At 42.3% G+C, this 17,340-nt stretch overlaps 1 protein-coding gene across 7 annotated transcripts in view; it reads right to left on the reverse strand.

Annotated features, from left to right (window-relative positions):
* Window positions 1-1,275: 1,275 nt before the first annotated feature.
* Window positions 1,276-17,340, reverse strand: part of CLDN14 (claudin 14) — a 36,977-nt gene continuing 20,912 nt past the window's right edge. For 2 of the 7 annotated variants that reach the window (XM_074858314.1, XM_074858313.1), the window contains exon 3: window positions 10,519-12,012. In XM_074858314.1, the coding sequence (XP_074714415.1) occupies window positions 11,194-11,904 (711 nt within the window). In that variant the 5' untranslated portion in view covers window positions 11,905-12,012 and the 3' untranslated portion in view covers window positions 10,519-11,193. Of the gene's footprint in view, window positions 2,797-10,518; window positions 13,607-17,340 lie in introns of those variants that run through there. The other 5 variants (XM_074858315.1, XR_012627482.1, XM_074858310.1 and 2 more) reach the window with 5 other exon arrangements.

Below are 17,340 nucleotides of genomic sequence, written 5' to 3' on the forward strand. Positions count from 1 at the left end.
CTCCTTCAGGCACATCCACCTGCTCCGGTGTGGGGTCCTTCACAGATATCTGCTCCACCAGTGACCTCCATGGGTGCAGGGGCACAGCCTGCCTCACCACACTCTTCACCATGGGCTGCAGGAGAACCTCTGCTCTGGTGCCTGGAGCACCTCCTCCCCCTCCTCCTTCACTGACCTCAGTGTCTGCAGAGTTGTTTCTCTCACATGTTCTCACTCCTCTCTTCTGATTGCTGTTGCGCAGCAGTGGTTTTTTTCCCTTCTTAAACATGTTATCACAGAGGCGCTACCACCGTTGCTGATGGGCTCAGCCTTGGCCAGCGATGGGTCCATCTTGGAGCCCACTGTCATTGGCTCTATTGGACACAGAGGAAGCTTCTAGCAGCTTCTCACAGAAGCCACCCCTGTAGCCCCCCTGCTACTAAAACTTTGCCATGCAAACCCAATACAGCCACTTTCTTTTCAGATGTATATTGGTAGCATTCAGTAGTGGCTGGGGGCAGCGGGGTCTCCATTTACAAAGATTTTGGGTTTGAAACTGTTTTGGAACTTTTTAAAGTGTTTTCTTTGAGTTTTTTGATTCTTTGAGTTTTTCTTTACTTGTTTTTCTCTTCCTCCATCTTTAATTTCCACTAGGCATAGTGTGTGATGAACAGAAATTGTATACTGACTAGCAGCTTTCATATTTGTTGCAATTAGAATAAGAAGAAACATCTAGAGAACTCTGCACTGTGATGTGTGGAAACAAGTCTAGCCAGTACTTCCTAAAATTCTACTACATTCAGCCCACCTTTGTTTTTTGACAGACAAATTTCCATCTACAGGCCTTAACCCCTGTTGCTCGTTTAGTGTGGCCATTGATTCTTCTCATTATCTGTGCCCTTCTCTCAAATCACTCCAGACACTGTCCATTCCCTAAGAAAAACTAAGACCTTTTCTTCCCTATGTGAAAATATTTTTTTATACTCCCTCAAGTTTTGTATTTAAAACTTTAATTGTCAGATAAGGAAATGGGAAGGACTCTTCTGGTTTATTGAGTCCAGTTCCCTTTGTCCAAGGGAGCGATGTCCCTTTATGCCTTTCATTAAGTAACCATGCTCCATTTTAATAACTATTTGATTGCTTACCCTTGCTAGTCATCAGAAGGCTAGTCCAGATATTCATTATCTGACAGCAGCAAACATTTTAATTTTAAGTAAGATTTCGTTCTGGCTAGTTTTTTTCTTTTGCAAACATTATCTCTACATTCTTGTAAGGAAAGCCTCACCGTACTTTATTTCTTGATCTTTCTTTATTAAAAAAAAATCTTTCAAATAGTTGCTATGCTTGTGCAAATAATTGAGAATGATACAAACATTTTAAAAATTTAGAAAAAAACTTAAATCCATGATGTTCCAACAGAAACCAAATAAATTACAGTAACGGTGCTTTTGTGCCAAATCACTTTTACATGGGCTGTGATACCTAGGGACAAGGTCTCTAAAGAAGATCGTGAAGATTTTACAACCATGGTACAAAATGACCTATTACATCTCCTTTCATACATGAAGGATTTATGAGAAAGTACAGCAAAAGATAATACCCAACTTATAGGTGCCCAGAAAGCCTGCCATTATAAATGCACATTAAAAAACAGTCCTTCAAATAAACAGGAATACACATGACAAAACCTAGTGCACCACATCACTGACAATTACTGTAAGGAAAGTACAAACCACCATACGTACATTGCCAGAAACATACTGAGCTTTTGTTTTTCATTTAGAATGATTTCTTTTAAGGCCCTGGCAAGCCTAAACAACAAGCTCATTGTCTTTGGGTTTCATCACTGAGGCAAGGACCGAGGAGATGACTCTGGCTTGTGTGACACCGATCCCACGGCAGCCAGCAGCCTGTACCTTTCCCTTGTGCTGCCAAGGCCCTCTAAGAACGTCCTGTAGTTTGCAGGCATGATGGTGAAGATGGCATGCATTTAGGAAGAGGCTTTTCCAACACACCCAGGTCTGGCTTAATTCTCAACATTTTGCTATGTCTGGCTTTCACAGGGGGTGGAAGTTGGCCAATACACGGAGCATCTCACCCAGTCAGTTTTTGAGGTTTCTACAAGAAGATGTGAGCATCCCTCCTTCGGTCATACATTGGAGTTGGAGTCCTTACCACACCACTCCTTTGTTGAAGCCCAACACAAGGAAGGAGTGGCTGGCTTCAGGTGTCAGTCATCACCATTCGGCACCCACCTGTGGCTGGAGGAGATGTGTGGGGAGTGCTCTCTCTAGCCGGGGGCTTTGCAGGCAGAATGGGGCATCTTCTGACTCTGAATGGAAGCAGATTTCCCTCTGTACCCACTGACAGCTGCTGTTCAAAAGTTCACTAATTTAGTCATGCATAATGAATTGTGTGACACTTCTTCCCTGCTCCAGACTGTGCTCTTACTCTAAAATAGAGTGTTTTTACAAGCAGACAACATTGACAGTGCCAGTCCTAATTTCAGGAGGATTTCACCAGATACATGTGTGTATATTTATTATGCTAATAACCAATTGTAGTTAAATTTAATTGTGCATTACTGGCCTTAGTGTTTCTGGCATGTGGCCCATAGACATCAGTGATCATGTTACCGGAGTTATGAATTTTCTCTTTGCTTCATTATATTGAAATTGCTGTGTAATGTAACTTTTAAAACTCAAACATACTCAAAACAAGTGCGGGTGATGAAAATCTTGGGGGGCGGGGGGGAGTGCAACATCTGGGTTTGCATTTTCTACATTTGAATGTCTAAAGAGGCCCGTCTTTAGTAACCTGTAACACAAAAAATAATTTGTAGTCCATACCCGTAGCATGTACATTTCATAAACAGGTATATAAGAGTACACAGTGATCAATTTAAGGAAATTTTGTAAAGCATTCTTAGGCATTATAGGTCTTCATTTATTTCAAATGTGAAAACTAAAGCTGGTGAAATATATACATACAAATAAATGAATATATAAATACATATATAAAAGAACTTAAAAAAAACCCATAACAGAGCTTTGGAGAATTTTTGTAATGTTTGTGTGTGCTCTTTTTTTGTTAAGTGTTCATTGTGAAAAGAATACTGAAAAATGCTGTGTTATTGGCAATTAAAACAAGAATAAAAAGCAGATGAAACCAACAGATTCATATGTTAGGCAATTAAAAACCAGAACTGGATGTAAAAAGTAAAAATTAATAGTTTTGGTGTTTTCCGTTTGGTTCTGGCCAAAATTCTGTCGGCCATAATGTTGCAGAATTGGGCCTTTTTGCTTGCCAGATCACCAGGCTGGCCGAGCAAAACATCACAGTTAAATTGTACAAATAAATAAAGAGCACTGTTCTTGTCTTCTTAAAAAATGCTATACAAGATAGCTCTAATAAAATAAATTGTAGAAGAGGAACACAAGTGAGAGATAGCTGTGTCAGATAAGTCTATTACCTTGTGTAGTAGTCAGATAATGTTATCTGACAACATTAGAGCACTTCTAGGTGGCCTCTTTAAGCACTTTTACCATCTTACAGTCTTCATGCACCAGTTGTATGTCTTTGTAGGACTACTGGAATGTTTTCAGCCCAGTTAAACTAAAATCTCAGACTGAAACCTACATCTTTCTTTTTCCCTGCCTGTCTTGGGTGGTTTCAGTATTTGCTATAAACTGAGTCATGTGCACTGCCCTCATCAAGTTTAAGACTAGAAGGGAAGTAAAATCATAAGCTAAGCAACCTGGAGAGTCTGGAGCAGAGGAGACCTGGAACAACAGAGAGCTTGTCATGGCTAGAAAATGAAAACTTAAGAAATCGATGAAAAACAGAAAGACAGAGGCAAGAAATGACATCATCTCCAGCACTGAAGTGAGTTTATTTTCATATTGTTTTTCTAATGCTCTGCTACTATAGTCCTGTCAGATGGCGCAGGGCACAGCTCTGCAGGTAAAGACAGTGAGACTGCAGAGCTATGGAGATGAGGTGCTGCCACTTACTGGTGTGATGCTGAGGACAGTTCTCCAAAGCCCCTAGCTGGCAGCCGAAAGACAGCCTCAGCTTGGCTGGATCCTGCAGTTTACGCCAGCCCACAGCTGGAGCACAGGTCCCTCCAGACAGACTACGCTGTTACTTCAGCAGAGCCACTGGCTCCAAGGAATCAAGGCATCCAAAATCTGTTGGATGCGCCTTGCCTCCTCTCACCCAAATATCAAGTAGATATTTGATTAGCAGCATCCACTGCTTGCAATAACAAAATTAGAAAGAAACAAAATGAAATGCAACCTTAGTCTGCCTTTTATGATCGGATTGGCGTCTGATTCCCAAGATATACATTGAGTTTTGGAGCTGACAATCCAGAACTTGTGGCAGTGAGTCCACTTTACCTTCCAAGCGCTACTCTGACATCTTTATTCCTTCAGCAAACCTAACCTTCAGCCAGGAGGTGGGAAGGTGGCCCGGCAACATATAGCCTCACTATAAAGGGGGCACTGTGCTCTAGGGAGCCCCACTGGAGGTCTTTTCCCTCACTTCTCTCATACCTGCATTTTTCTTCCTCCAATATTTAGTTTCAGATCTAGAGGCAAAGGCCACAGAGCTTCTGTCTGCAGTCAAGCACTTTGGTACTCACATGTAATTTCTTTGTTTCACCTCACAACTGCTCTGCTGTGGGAAATGTGAGCTACTCATGTACTTCTTGCACAGATTGGAGATCTTAGGTGTTTAATGGCTATTTCCTTTTTGCTGGCTTGCTGCCATCCCTCTCTTCCCCTGTCTCCTAATTTATTAACATTTGTTAACAGTCATGTTAAATATTATGGAAGAAACCATAACCCTATGATCCCCAGCTCATTAGCAGCTTCCTTTAGAGGTTGCTTCTGCCATGTTATCGTCAGCCAACCAAGGAATAAACAGATTGTTTTCCCTAGAATGTAGCTGTTTGTTAGAAGACATTTGCTTTCACCCAATTTTCACTGTTTCCCATGAGACAAATGCTACTCATTAGCACCCTAGCAACAAAATCCACCTTATTTTCAAAATACTGAAACCATCAGCAATTCTTTGCACAAGCAATTGAGTTCTAACTCTGTTTTCCAAGGCTTATTAATACTTCTTGACTTTTGCTCTCCTGTGTTTTCCATATAACAAGTGCTTAGCCCTTTAAAATGTGAACAAATAAAACAAATAGGCAGCTCACTGCAAAGTGGAAGTGTGGGATTACTCCGTCAGCTTGCCCTTTTCTCACACTGCGGGCCTGAGTGCAATTAAATGAATCTGACATGCATTATCAAGGCAGCCTAATTGAGCCTGAATTGCCAGGGAAATGGCGATAGCCCAAGCCAGTATGGATTCAAGAGCACCCCCATTAGGGAACATTGATCAATACCAGTGATTATGACATTTTAAAAATAAAATTGATTGTCCTTGACTCGAGTGGAAGGGAAGACTCACTCATACATGCCACCGGTTACAATCGCTCTGCTCAATATGAAACACTTTGTGAAATGGCCATTGCAAGTCTTCCCTTGCTGTCTCTCTTACAGGGGCAAAACTCCCAGGACTTTCATTCTCTGTGCTCTGGAGGCCTTTTAGTTAAAAGCTCTATAATAGACTTGGAAATATTGACAATAATAACAAGCTTATGGGTGAAATTCTGACCTCAGTAAGGTCAATTGAGCCAGAATTTCACCATTTTATATATCCACACATATATATGAAGTATATACATATGCTCTTAACAGATTAAATCTGCGCATTGATTCATTCTTTTTATTCACTCTAACAGTTTGCTTACCAAACATCTTTTACATGTGAGCTATTGAAATGAATGTATTTTCCTCATGCTAAAGCATAAAATAAAATTAACAATCTTTTCCACCAGGAAACCTTCTTCAAAGGAAAAAAGAGGGAGGTCAGTGTATCTTGGCTTTCTTCTCTGTGGAGCATTTTAAGCCCATTCAGATGTCTGAGTGGATGCCTTTCCATCCATACTTTCCAAAAGTATGGAAAACTGTTTTACAAACTGACAAGTTTCTCAGTGAAGGGGGACACCTCATCTAGATCTAATGTGAAGGAAGAGGGGTAATGAACTCCTCTGATTTATGCTTGGTCAGGATCAAGCCTCAAACATGTCTTCTGATGTCATGGACAGAAGAATAGGAAAGGATACAAATTAAACTGGGTATCAACATGACCAGGTGCTGATTTAGTGGTAAGAGTAGGAAATACGGATAATCGGACTACATGGACTAAGCTATATGAATAATTTCTTAAGAAAACAAGTGAAAAATAACATCTCTTGCTGCACAGCAAAGCAAGGCATGTGAGGAAGAGATAATATCTTTTAGTAGATGAGCTAGGGAGGAAAAAAGGATGAGCTTTCAGCTCTTCTTTAAACTGCTCCTGGACTTCTTGAAACACCTTACCCTTGCATATACACAAACCATCTTGCAGGTTATATGGCAAAGTAAACAGTAAATTAGTAGTAGATATTTACAGGTGGACATAGAATTTCCATTAATCTTAATACACTGATGTGAAGAACCTTAAATACCAGCTAATTGAAGGAATGATCTGATAACTTTTGTCTTAGATCAACAGAACTTCTAATTACTGAATTTAGTTCATTTCCTCATCTTATTAGTTAACTCAGACACATCTTGAAGAAATGACTTACGTTTTGCTATGGTTTATCAGTTACCTTGCTCCAGTACTTGCACTAGGCATTGTGGAAAAAACAACAAAAACACCAACTAGTTCACGACTCAGAGAGCTTCTGTCTGCCAGTAGCTCTATCTGGTTTTGTGACAGTGACCATCATGGTGCATCTCAGGTTCTGGTTTTCGGGGCAGCTGTGCCCATCTGCTGGCTGACTGACTCCCTGCTGCCAAAAGGGGAAATCCTTACACACTTACTCCAATCCTTGCTCTTCCTTTCCCACTGCTCCTGCCCTCCCGGGCATCCCTTTTGTCGCTCTCCTCAAACCTTTCTGCTAGCTAGGTTAGCTATGTCAATGTTAGAAAATTATCCCATTCTTTGATGTAGTTGTTTTCTGCCTTTTCAAGGGGTTAAACTGGTCCACAGAGAGGACCAAAGTACAAAGTGGTGGCTGGGAGCTGGGGCAGCAAGGGCAGGGGAAATGGGACCTCACCATTCAGTAGCAGTGAATCAACTCATGGATTATGGTGGAAGCTTCAACGACGGTTGAAACCTGTGATTCAGGTCTGCAGGGACATGAGCATTCTTGCTGTATCCTACCAAATTTAGATCTAACATAACTTCCAGTGTGAGCAGCATTAAAACTCACAGATGGATTATGTATTCCTCCAGCACTACAGTGTTTTGACTTCTGCTGTGCAGAATGGCAGGCTTGTTCCTTCAGGGCATAAAATCAATGTATTCTTGTACATCAAACCAAAAGGTAGATCACCTTTTCTACCCACCTGCCTTGCACCTGAGAAACGTCTTGGTCTACATCTGTGCTGACCTTCAACCTAGCATTCATGTCATTAGATCAGTCTCTTCTCACAACTTGTTGGACTGGTCCGTTTCCTGCAGATGAAGGGATTTGGTGGGATACTGTTTTGCGAGGGAGGTCATGATTTTATTCCCACAGGCTCAATAATAACAGAATGGCACATTTTCTTCCTTTAGTCTATTAGCCACTTTATAGCAACAGTATTAGAGGTGATTAAAATATTTTCTTCTCTTGATTTCTTTGGATTTGTATTTGGTTGTTTGTGATGCCCTGGATCAGAGTTACTCATCTGGCATATTCTGTGAGATAATATCAAGGCCTGCTATATTTTAGATGACAAAATCCAAGGTGATTGGAGAATGGATAATCCACCAGCCCTGAGGGAGGATGCCAAGGTGGGGAGCAGAATTCTTGACCTCATCCCATCCCCACATGGTGGTCCTGGTCAGATGTGTCTTTGAAAGACCTCCTTGGAGCCTCAGAAGCTTCCAGCCTCTCTGAGCCCAGCCTCCATCCCTACCTCAGATGCCTCCATCTCTACCTGATCCTGCAGCAGAGTCCCCACTCCCTCCTGATGTTGCAGATCTAACCACAATATCCTCTTGATGCCAAATCCCATCCTCCACCCACGCCTCCCTGCCAAGTCTCCCACCCCTGCTCCTTCAGGAATGTTGCACTGAATTTGATTAAAACACGGTGTAACCACAGTCACATGCACAAACAATGCCTGCGCTGCTACAAGGAGTTCCTGCCGGTCCTGGATCCCCTCCTCACCTCCCTGCAGTGCCTCCACAGGGAGGGCAGGCTGGGACCTCAGCTCTAGCGAGTTGGAGGCAAAACGCAGGCTGTACTTATTTAAAAAATAAATAATGAAATAATCTGCCTCCACAGGACTCTGCAAAAACGCAGTGGATGCACACGGGCAGAATCAGGCACATGGCAGCCCTAGTCCATTGCCCTGTCCTGTGCCTCTGCTGCTGAGTTATAGCTGCCCAAAGAGCACAGTCCCATAAACAGCACCTTGGTAGTCCAGGAAACTCATCCCCTTCCCTTGACACTCTGTCACTTATCAGTGCCACTGATGACCAAGGGATTACTCAGCAAAGGAGGGGCGGTCAGGATTCATTCCTTGGCTAAGGTCTCCAAGGAACACCTCGTTGCTCTGCCTGTGCAGGGCTGCCAAGGCAGGCAGCACACAAGCAGCAAGCAAGGTCTGGCCACCGGCCTGCGGGGCAGCAGGGGGGCAGGGGAGGAGCTCCTTGGGTTATCAACATGTACGGCGGTCTGGGGGAGCTGCAGTCAGACCTCTAAGGCTGCTAGAATGGATATGCTTTTTGTTTCAAATGGCAGCTTAAAAAAAGAAAGAAGGAAGCAGAAATTTATGTCAGTTTTAGCATGGAACAAGATCCACTGGTTCACAGCCCTCTGTGAAAGAAACCATTTCCCTCTCTTTATTGACATCAGAGCACTTCCAGGTATTTTTGCCAGGACTTTATAAACTGTTCTTACTACTGTCACGTATCCTGCTTGGCTGGAAAATTGTGCAGTAAGAATAGCACTACACATAAGTATTCCCACCACACAAACATCTTGGCAAGTGAATTAATTTATCAGTATATAGCAAACATACTACCTAATGAGACACAAGCCCATTTCCTGCACTTGGATTTGTGTTCCAGTATTCATGGCTGTCCAAAGCCCTTGTTCAAAGTTGATATTGTAATCACTTGGCTAGATCTATTGTAATGTAAATACAGAAAAAAAACTACGTAATTGACCACCTTCATTAAGCTACTTTTTGTCCTAAAAAGGCATCCCAGAAAATCCGTAATGGACTATGAACAGTTTGACTCCATCTTTTCTAAGAAGCCATTGTCAAAGCAGTTTCTGTCTATTCCTTGCACCTCAGAGTCTGTTATTAAGATGTTTGCAGCATCAGTGAAGTTTCTGTACAATTTTTTTTTTTCACATCAATGTAATACCTACAGTTAATAAAACATGAGTTTATAGTCAGTTGTTAATGATCAATTACCAAAGCCTGGTCCCAGATCCTTTTTGTTATTGTTGGTCTCAGCAAATTGCTTAGAAATGCCATTTTGTTTCTTAATAGTGATGATAATAACTTGCATCAATGCTGAAAAACCCTCTGTCACAATTCAAATCAACATGAAAAAAAATGACTAGGTGATCAGCCACAGAAAGGAAGGTTCAGAGTGAAACCAGGGGAAATGTTGAAAGGATCCCAGCTCTGGAGGTGTTACCAGGTGATAACGTAATTGCAAACAGGCTTTTTGCCAAACGAAGTATAGCAAGTGCAATTGTGTCAGAGTTCATGGAAGTATTTTTTTTATTAAACCCTATTAAATGTCAGTGTATTGGTCCTATAGTGACCTATAGCTTTCTGGGGTTAACAGGAATCTAGTGTTTTTATTTTTTGTGATGGTTTTATACTGTATTATATGTTGCACTGGACTTCACTGTAACATGAAATGGAGAGGGCTGGAGTTCTTTGTTCATTAGTTTGTTTTTAGATTGTTTGAACACACTGTGGAATGATTGCATTTTGCAAGGATTTTAGAAGTAAATGTTTTGATTTTATATTCCTCCTGACAGGCAATGGTTATGATCCGTGAGCATAACCTTTGCTGGCATGGAGGCTGACTTGTGTGCTGGAGCCTGGCCGAATGGAAGTTCCCCAAATGCCACTGGACTAGATGGAAATGTTCTTACTAACCCTAATGCACCTTCAGTCAGGACCCCCAGCAAAAAATGCCAGGACTGAGCCTAAGAAATGAGTACATTTCATTACATGGCATTTGGGGATAGGATTCTAGAAATGGTTTTTGTGATCTATATAATCCATAGATTGTACAGGATGCTAAATCTGCTAGAGCTAAATGTCCATTCTGTGACAAATTCTGCTACTTTTTAAAAAAATTTTTTAAATAAAAGTTTAACATCAAGTGTCTAGTTTTGTTCTATTATCGACATTTTTAAAAACCCAATTCTGAACCTCTGAGATGGTTTGTTTCCATTATGATACATCATTTTTGTTTCAAAAATATGCTAGAATTTTATTTCGATAAGGTCAAAACATTGTAGTATAATTTAAAATATTGGTTATAACATACTGTCAAAGACATCTGTCATAATGCTATTGAAAGTCATATTTCAAGGGACTATTAAAAAAACAAACAAAAACTTAAGTCAAAGCAAAACTAATACCTTGTCATAATGAAACATTCATGCATTACGGAAATGAGAAACTTAGCAGGCTTAGCAGGACTGCTGAAAATCGCTGTGTCTCACCATAAAGTTCTCTGTTTTAGGCAAAACGGCGTCCTTTGTTGGAACACTGTTCAAACAGCAAGTTGTGGCTAGTTCCACTTTAGTGCTTGTTGCAGGGCAGAAACTACAAACCAAACCATTACTGTTAGCAAAAGTGCCCTTGAACTGCCTGCCTGCAAAACTCTAATTGAAAGTAGGCAGGTATGTGCTGTCTCTGGAATATCACAACCTCCTTTGTATTTGTTTTCCTGGTTTTGCAGCAAGCAGTTTTGTGTTTGCATTCTTTCTTCCTCGGGAAAGAAAGGAACGGATGAAAAGAACAATGGTAAACTTTGTATTGTAACCCTTATAAATTAGAAGTCATCTTAGCTTTGTTTTATGCCATGCACAGAAATTATAAAGCAGCTGTGTCCCGCAGGCAAATCTTAGGGAACTCACACATAGTCATTTAATCTGTAGCCGCTATGGGAAGCAGATGTTAGGGAAGAAGCATGGTTTCCCTTGTAGACAGTTGGTGGTCTATAGGAGGGAGCAGTCCTTCTTACGCTGCTGGGCTGTGTCTGGTAAGGTGTCTCGTTCCCACCACACTCGCCCGATGTGCACAGCAGAGCACCACCGAGGATAGTCAAAGATGCAGAGACGAAGCCAAGGTAAAGAGCTTGACCTATCTCATACTTCATCCCACTGGGAAGCATGGGGTTGTAGAACTCTGTAACAACGTTGTTAGTGGTCCAAGAAACAGGTACCAGGCAAACAAGACCAGCCAGAATGAAAACGATCCCCCCGGAGACTGCGATGGCGGCTTTGGCAGAAGTCCCCTTGGCACACTGTGTGCACTTCATACCGATGACAGCAATCACGCATGCCAGCGCGGAAAGGACGCAGGAAATTACCATCATGGCACGGGCGGCTTGGAGGTCAGGGGGCAGCGCCAGCTGGGAGCGGTGGACCTGGCACTGGTAGATGCCGGTGCTGTGCCAGACGCATTCCATCCAAAGCCCTTTCATATAGGCCACAGCTGTTATAATATTGGTGCCTACATGTGCCGTTCGCCACCAGTGTGGCAGAATAGTAGCAATTAATGTCCCAATTAGGCCAAGCAGGCTTAGAGAGAAGCCAAGTAACTGAACAGCCGAGCTTGCCATGTTAATGTTTGTCCTGCCTAGTTCTCTTAATAAAGCACCTCCGCTTCGGAAAACACGAGCTTTTCTTGGAAGATATGCAGCTGTTTTACTTTGACACCTTCTGCTCTCCTAATAAAAGGTAATTGAGGAAAAAAGGAGTTAATTATTACCCAAATGCATTACCTCTCCAGCCAGTAAGGTGCAGTCCAAGTGCAGTTAGTGCAATAATTAGCATAGTTATCGCTGTTAATCTTACTTTTGTGGAAGTAATGGGAAAGTAAGCTTCCCTCTTCACTTATATAAACAGTCTTCTGTTGTCCACTGGGAAGAAAAGACAATTTATGAAATGGAAAAAAATATTTTAAATGCAAATATTCCTCTTCCCAGCAGACTCTTCAAAAAAACAAACATGATTTCCTTTCTAAAGCAGAGAATTAGCTAGTGTTAACACTTGGAATGAATGAGATTTATAAAGTAGGGAACTGCAGGTTGCTTTACATGATGAAAACATTCCCAGAAGGTCATGGCAGGACTAGGGAAACAATAAGGGTGTATTTGCTCAAAGTAGGGAGCAAAGAGAGTGATTTAAAACCTGTGGAAGAGGATAATAAGTATTGGATTAAAGTCTCTTTCCTGACTTGCCAGTATTTCTTGAGGTTGCGTTTTAATAAAGCAATTCAAAGGGGAATAATTTTCATTAGCCTCTGTGGAGTTTCAGCTTATGATTTTAGGTTGTGGGCGAAATGACAGCACATGAAACCAGATGTACATCATGGAGCTTCTGAGCAGCAACACCTTCACAGTTTGGTCACGTATAAATTCTAGCTGAAAAACAAGGAATAGTAACTCTTCCTTCTGTATAAATCGCAGATTAAGTGGTCTTTTCCAGTGGCTGCCTTGCAAGGTCTGTTATACATCATGCATTATGTGTGTGGGCAGAAACCTGATATTTTAATATATAAAATAACTGTTGCATCAAAATCCAACTTGGAATTCAGAAACAGAAACAAATTTAGGCTCCAATTCTGCAAAGACCCATGCATGTGCTGAACGCATGTTCATGGAAGAAAGCATAAGTGTTTGCAGGACTGGGCCTTAGCAGGCAAAGGGAGGAAAACCACCTGGCCAAACTAATGAAGACCACTAGAACAACAAAATAATGCAAAGGGAGAAAAGTAAAAGCTGGTTTATATTTCCCTTGTCTCAGTAATGAGGCGGGAGTGCTTGAGGTGTGCATCAGTGCCCGTCTTCATCTCCAGACCATGTCGCAGCAGGCACCGATTTCTGAGTATAACAAGATGGGGCGTCTCTTCCTGAAACAACCCAGAATCTGCCTTGGACATTATGCCAAAAGAAAGGAAAAAATTGAAAAGCACAGGGATTATATGGGCTAGGCAGGACAGCAATGCAGACTGAGAGTCTTATACTTACACATGTTCCTTTTCTTTTGTTGGGAGTGTGTCTGCTGTGTGCAGATATAAGATGGGGAGGAATGCGATGTTGGACAGGATATGCAGAGAAGTACCCAGCCCTCTGAGTGGAAGGGAAAAGAAAAATCAAAGACCAGCTTTCCTTTATTGTGGCTAGTTTTAGGAAGGCATTTTCCAACTGTTAGGGCTTTCTGGCCTTTTAGAGACTCTTTACATAATGCTTAAATGAAAATAACTGGGTTTATGTGGTTGTTGAAGTAATTTGCCTAATTTGCAAATAGTAAGACAAATGTAGAGGGTTTTACATCGGAAATCATTGTTCCAGGTAGATGCCACGGGATTCTCTCTTTGTATCAGCTATCACAGAGTATTGTGATATGACAGGACACAGGTTAGGGCCAAGCACAACACAGAGAAGCACAGCAGAAGTAAGCAAATGGTTATCTCCAGCAGTGCCGGAGATATTTCATTTCTGTTTCCACCACATGCTTGGGTAAGAGCTCTAGAAGTCCTCAACATATGTTTGCGTTCCAGATTATTCAGATTTGGTTCAGATATTAAGCATAAGGAAAATTAAGCAGTATTTTCTCTTTTTATATTACTATTTGTTTCTTGAGAGGTATATCATTGTTGTATCTAAGCATGCCATACACCTTAGAGAAATTTTCCTGGTAATACCCCTTCAGGATCAGGGAGATCTAGACATGGCCTTGGGGCACAGCAGGAGGACAAGCCACCTACACAGATGTCACAGAAAATCTGTGACTGAACTGGAAATGGGGATCGGGTCTCCTGTGTCGCAGGCCCAGGCCCTAACCCCAGCACCTTCTTTCACATCCCTGGTCTCTGCCTAGTCTAATAGTCCCCCACTCCCTCAGTATTTTTCCCTGTGCATGTCTGCAGATGAGTGCAACCCTGAGATTATACTCTATCCAATTACTCAGCCCACACATTATATTCATATATTGCACACCATTCAGAGGAGTGCTCTAGGTTACTCTTGCATGTTTGCAAATAGGCTTTCAAGGTCAGGCATCAGTCTTTGCAGCTAATCCCAGGCAGAACAGGATATAAAAGATAAATGTGATTTACACCACCAGTCACGGGAAATGGACTCCCAATTTAATGGAGGTCCAAATACTCTGGAGCTTGGCAGCAGCTATTTTTAGATGTCATTAAGGTGTTATTTTTAAACATTAGCCATTAAGAGCCTTCTAATTTAAGAAACCAGTGTTAATTAGCCCCGCTTGCTTGGCGTCATGTTTTCCATGTGCCTTTCTCAGCAGATGCCAGCTGCCCCTGGTGCTCAGTAACATTTTAACTGCTATGGACCAGCCTTCCCCTCTCTGCTTGCAAGTGGCAAAACCAGCAGTAACTTAACACATTTATCTCCAAGAACATCAACGGCCTTGTTAAAATATCTCACCTTACAGCTTTGTTCCTAACGGGTTAGGCAAGGAACACGACAGCGGGATCAGGTGAGCGGAGGGTTGGATGTTTCTTGTGGGCTGACCTAGTTAAAATCAAGAACAAAAAAAACGCCATTTTTTTTGCATGGATTGTGTTTGTTAATATTTTTTTAGAAAGTGAACGAACCAGAGCCAGCCTTTGTGGGGCAGTGTCTGGGGTGGCAAAACAATGAAAGTTGGTAAAATCGCTGTTTACTTCTAAGGGGAGGCAGTAGCATTACTGCTCAGTGTACACCTGCCAGAGAAGGCAGGGACGGCTTTCTCAAACTAAGCACACTCCTGAAATGTCTCATCTCTGCCTTTGACTTACTCAGCCGAACACCCACATCTTGTCTGTTGCGGAGTACATGAGATGCAAGCTGCTTCTTTCAGAGGAAGTCCCTCTTAGCCACAGTGGTGTCTGTTTGCACCCCCTCTGGCAGCAACACCAGCAACCTCCTGGGTTCTTGTCCAAGGCTATCACATCAGATAAATCTTTTTGTCTTCATCCCCTTGGTGCAGTTTGGCTTGTACTGGCGAGGAGCTTTGAGCCAGCTGAACTGAACCCCTGCAGAAGACCTGGCTTGATGAGGGCTGTTACTTTACCACTGTACATGGGGTGATGGAGTCCAATGTCAAGACCCAATAACTCGATCAAGAAACAGTGTGAGTGTTTAGCCTTCATGACCTTCAAAGCCCATCTAAGCACTGAGTGATTGTAAAATGATGTGAAAATTTGTGATAAGAATCTGAAACTTTTGAATTTCCTTGCTCTGCCAGCTCATGCCAGCTTTATTTTTATGAGCACAGGGGTTGGAAACACAACTTTTCCATACAAACTTTAGTTTTGTCTAATGCCTGTGTTGTACAGGAACAGCCATATCTGGGATAAATCCTTGGTTGTGCTTTCCACTGGGCTGTATCACAGCTGTGTCAGCCTTGGGAGACATGGCTCCAAAGTAAGCTCCAAATTAACAGCAGAAACTGATGTCACTAATCTGGGTATTTACCCAGGATTAAATGACAGATGCATGTTTTATTGCTGTCTCTTTCATTGTTTCTCATTTTACTATTTCCCTACCCATACCAGTCTTATCCTTTTGTTTCTGCTCTTTCCAAGCCCTTTCTCCAGACCTGTGAATTGCTTCTTCTTGTGCAGACTATGGCTGTGGTGCCTCTCGTCCCCTGGTTCTGCCAATGAATTTTAATTCAATAATTTTAGTATTTCTCTGTGCACCCTTACCAACCTATTTTTTCACTTTAGCCTCTCAAATTCTGCACCAGTTCGCTCTCAAAAATGCTGGAAACCTGGCCATTTCATCCTCCGCACTGGGAGTGCATAGTGGCGCGATGTGGTGATGTCCTTTTCAGATATCCTTACCAGCTGCAAACCAGTGGAGAGTCAGGCCTGAAGTACTCCCTATTGTGGACTTCAGCTGAGCCAGGCCCTTAAATATGCACTCATTTTACATGCTTGCTTAATCTCACACAGACTGAATTATTAAGGTTGGGCCCATGTCTAAGTGCCAGCTGGATCAGAGCTTTCAGGCAAGCTCAGGTAGTACGTTTGCCAGACAGACAGGTTACTCACTCCAACACCATGAGTTCAACTGTTTCACCTCCCCAGGCCCTTTCATTGCTAACTCCTGCTGAAGTGTTTTTAGGGAAAAAATTGACTGGCACTTTGCATTCAGTAAGAAGAGATCCCTCCATGTAAGTGGATGAAGGTGGGTAGATCTGAGGGGCAATAAGGCCCTCTGGGTTCACAGCAAAATTATTTTCTTTCTCCCTCCCTCTTAATGTTTTTAAATAAGAGATTAGGAAATCAATAAAAGTTTGAAAGGCACACCGTAACCAATGCTGCTCCTACACCTACTCCCACCCCTTCTCTGTGAAACAAGTCTTCGTGGCAAATGCTGACATTGATCACTGCAGTGCAGCTGCTGCTCCGCCAGATGTGCAGGAGAAGCCTGAACACCTCCCCAGATCCACAAAGCCTCCAGGACTTTCCCTGTGTGGGACTATTGGCCTGTAACTGGCCTTGTGCTGCCTCGTTTTTTCCTTCTGCATGGATGGGATCCTTCTCATGAGTGCTGTGGTGATATGCCTGTGCCAGCTTTTCAGGTGTCTGTCTTGGCTATGGGTGCTGTCAGCTGCCAGTGGTACTGCCATTAATTTCATGGCTTGTTCCTGCCTGAGAGCAGTTACACATCATCTCTGTGCCAATCACTGATGGCTTTAAAATTATCTCACTTTTTGAAATATTCTTGAGTGGACCTCAAATTTTTTCTATCACAGAAGTATTTAACTTTTTGGGGTGTGTTACTTGGGGTTTTTCTAGAGGTGCAAACCAAAAGACTCATTTCACCCTTCAAGTATGTAAAAGTCAACAGACATAGAAAAACTAGAGAGCCTGCAAAAAAACCCCATTTTAATCCCACATAATTTTACTCCCCAAATTTTGGAGTCTTGTCACCTCAGCCCTCCAGATAGCCAGTGGCAGAGGTAGGTACCTTCAGAGAGAGGTTTAGATCACCGCTGGTATGAATTGCCCTCAAGGGCAATAGGGGGTCAACAGG

This window comes from Strix uralensis, chromosome 2 (assembly GCF_047716275.1).
Source record: "Strix uralensis isolate ZFMK-TIS-50842 chromosome 2, bStrUra1, whole genome shotgun sequence".
NCBI lineage: Eukaryota > Metazoa > Chordata > Aves > Strigiformes > Strigidae > Strix > Strix uralensis.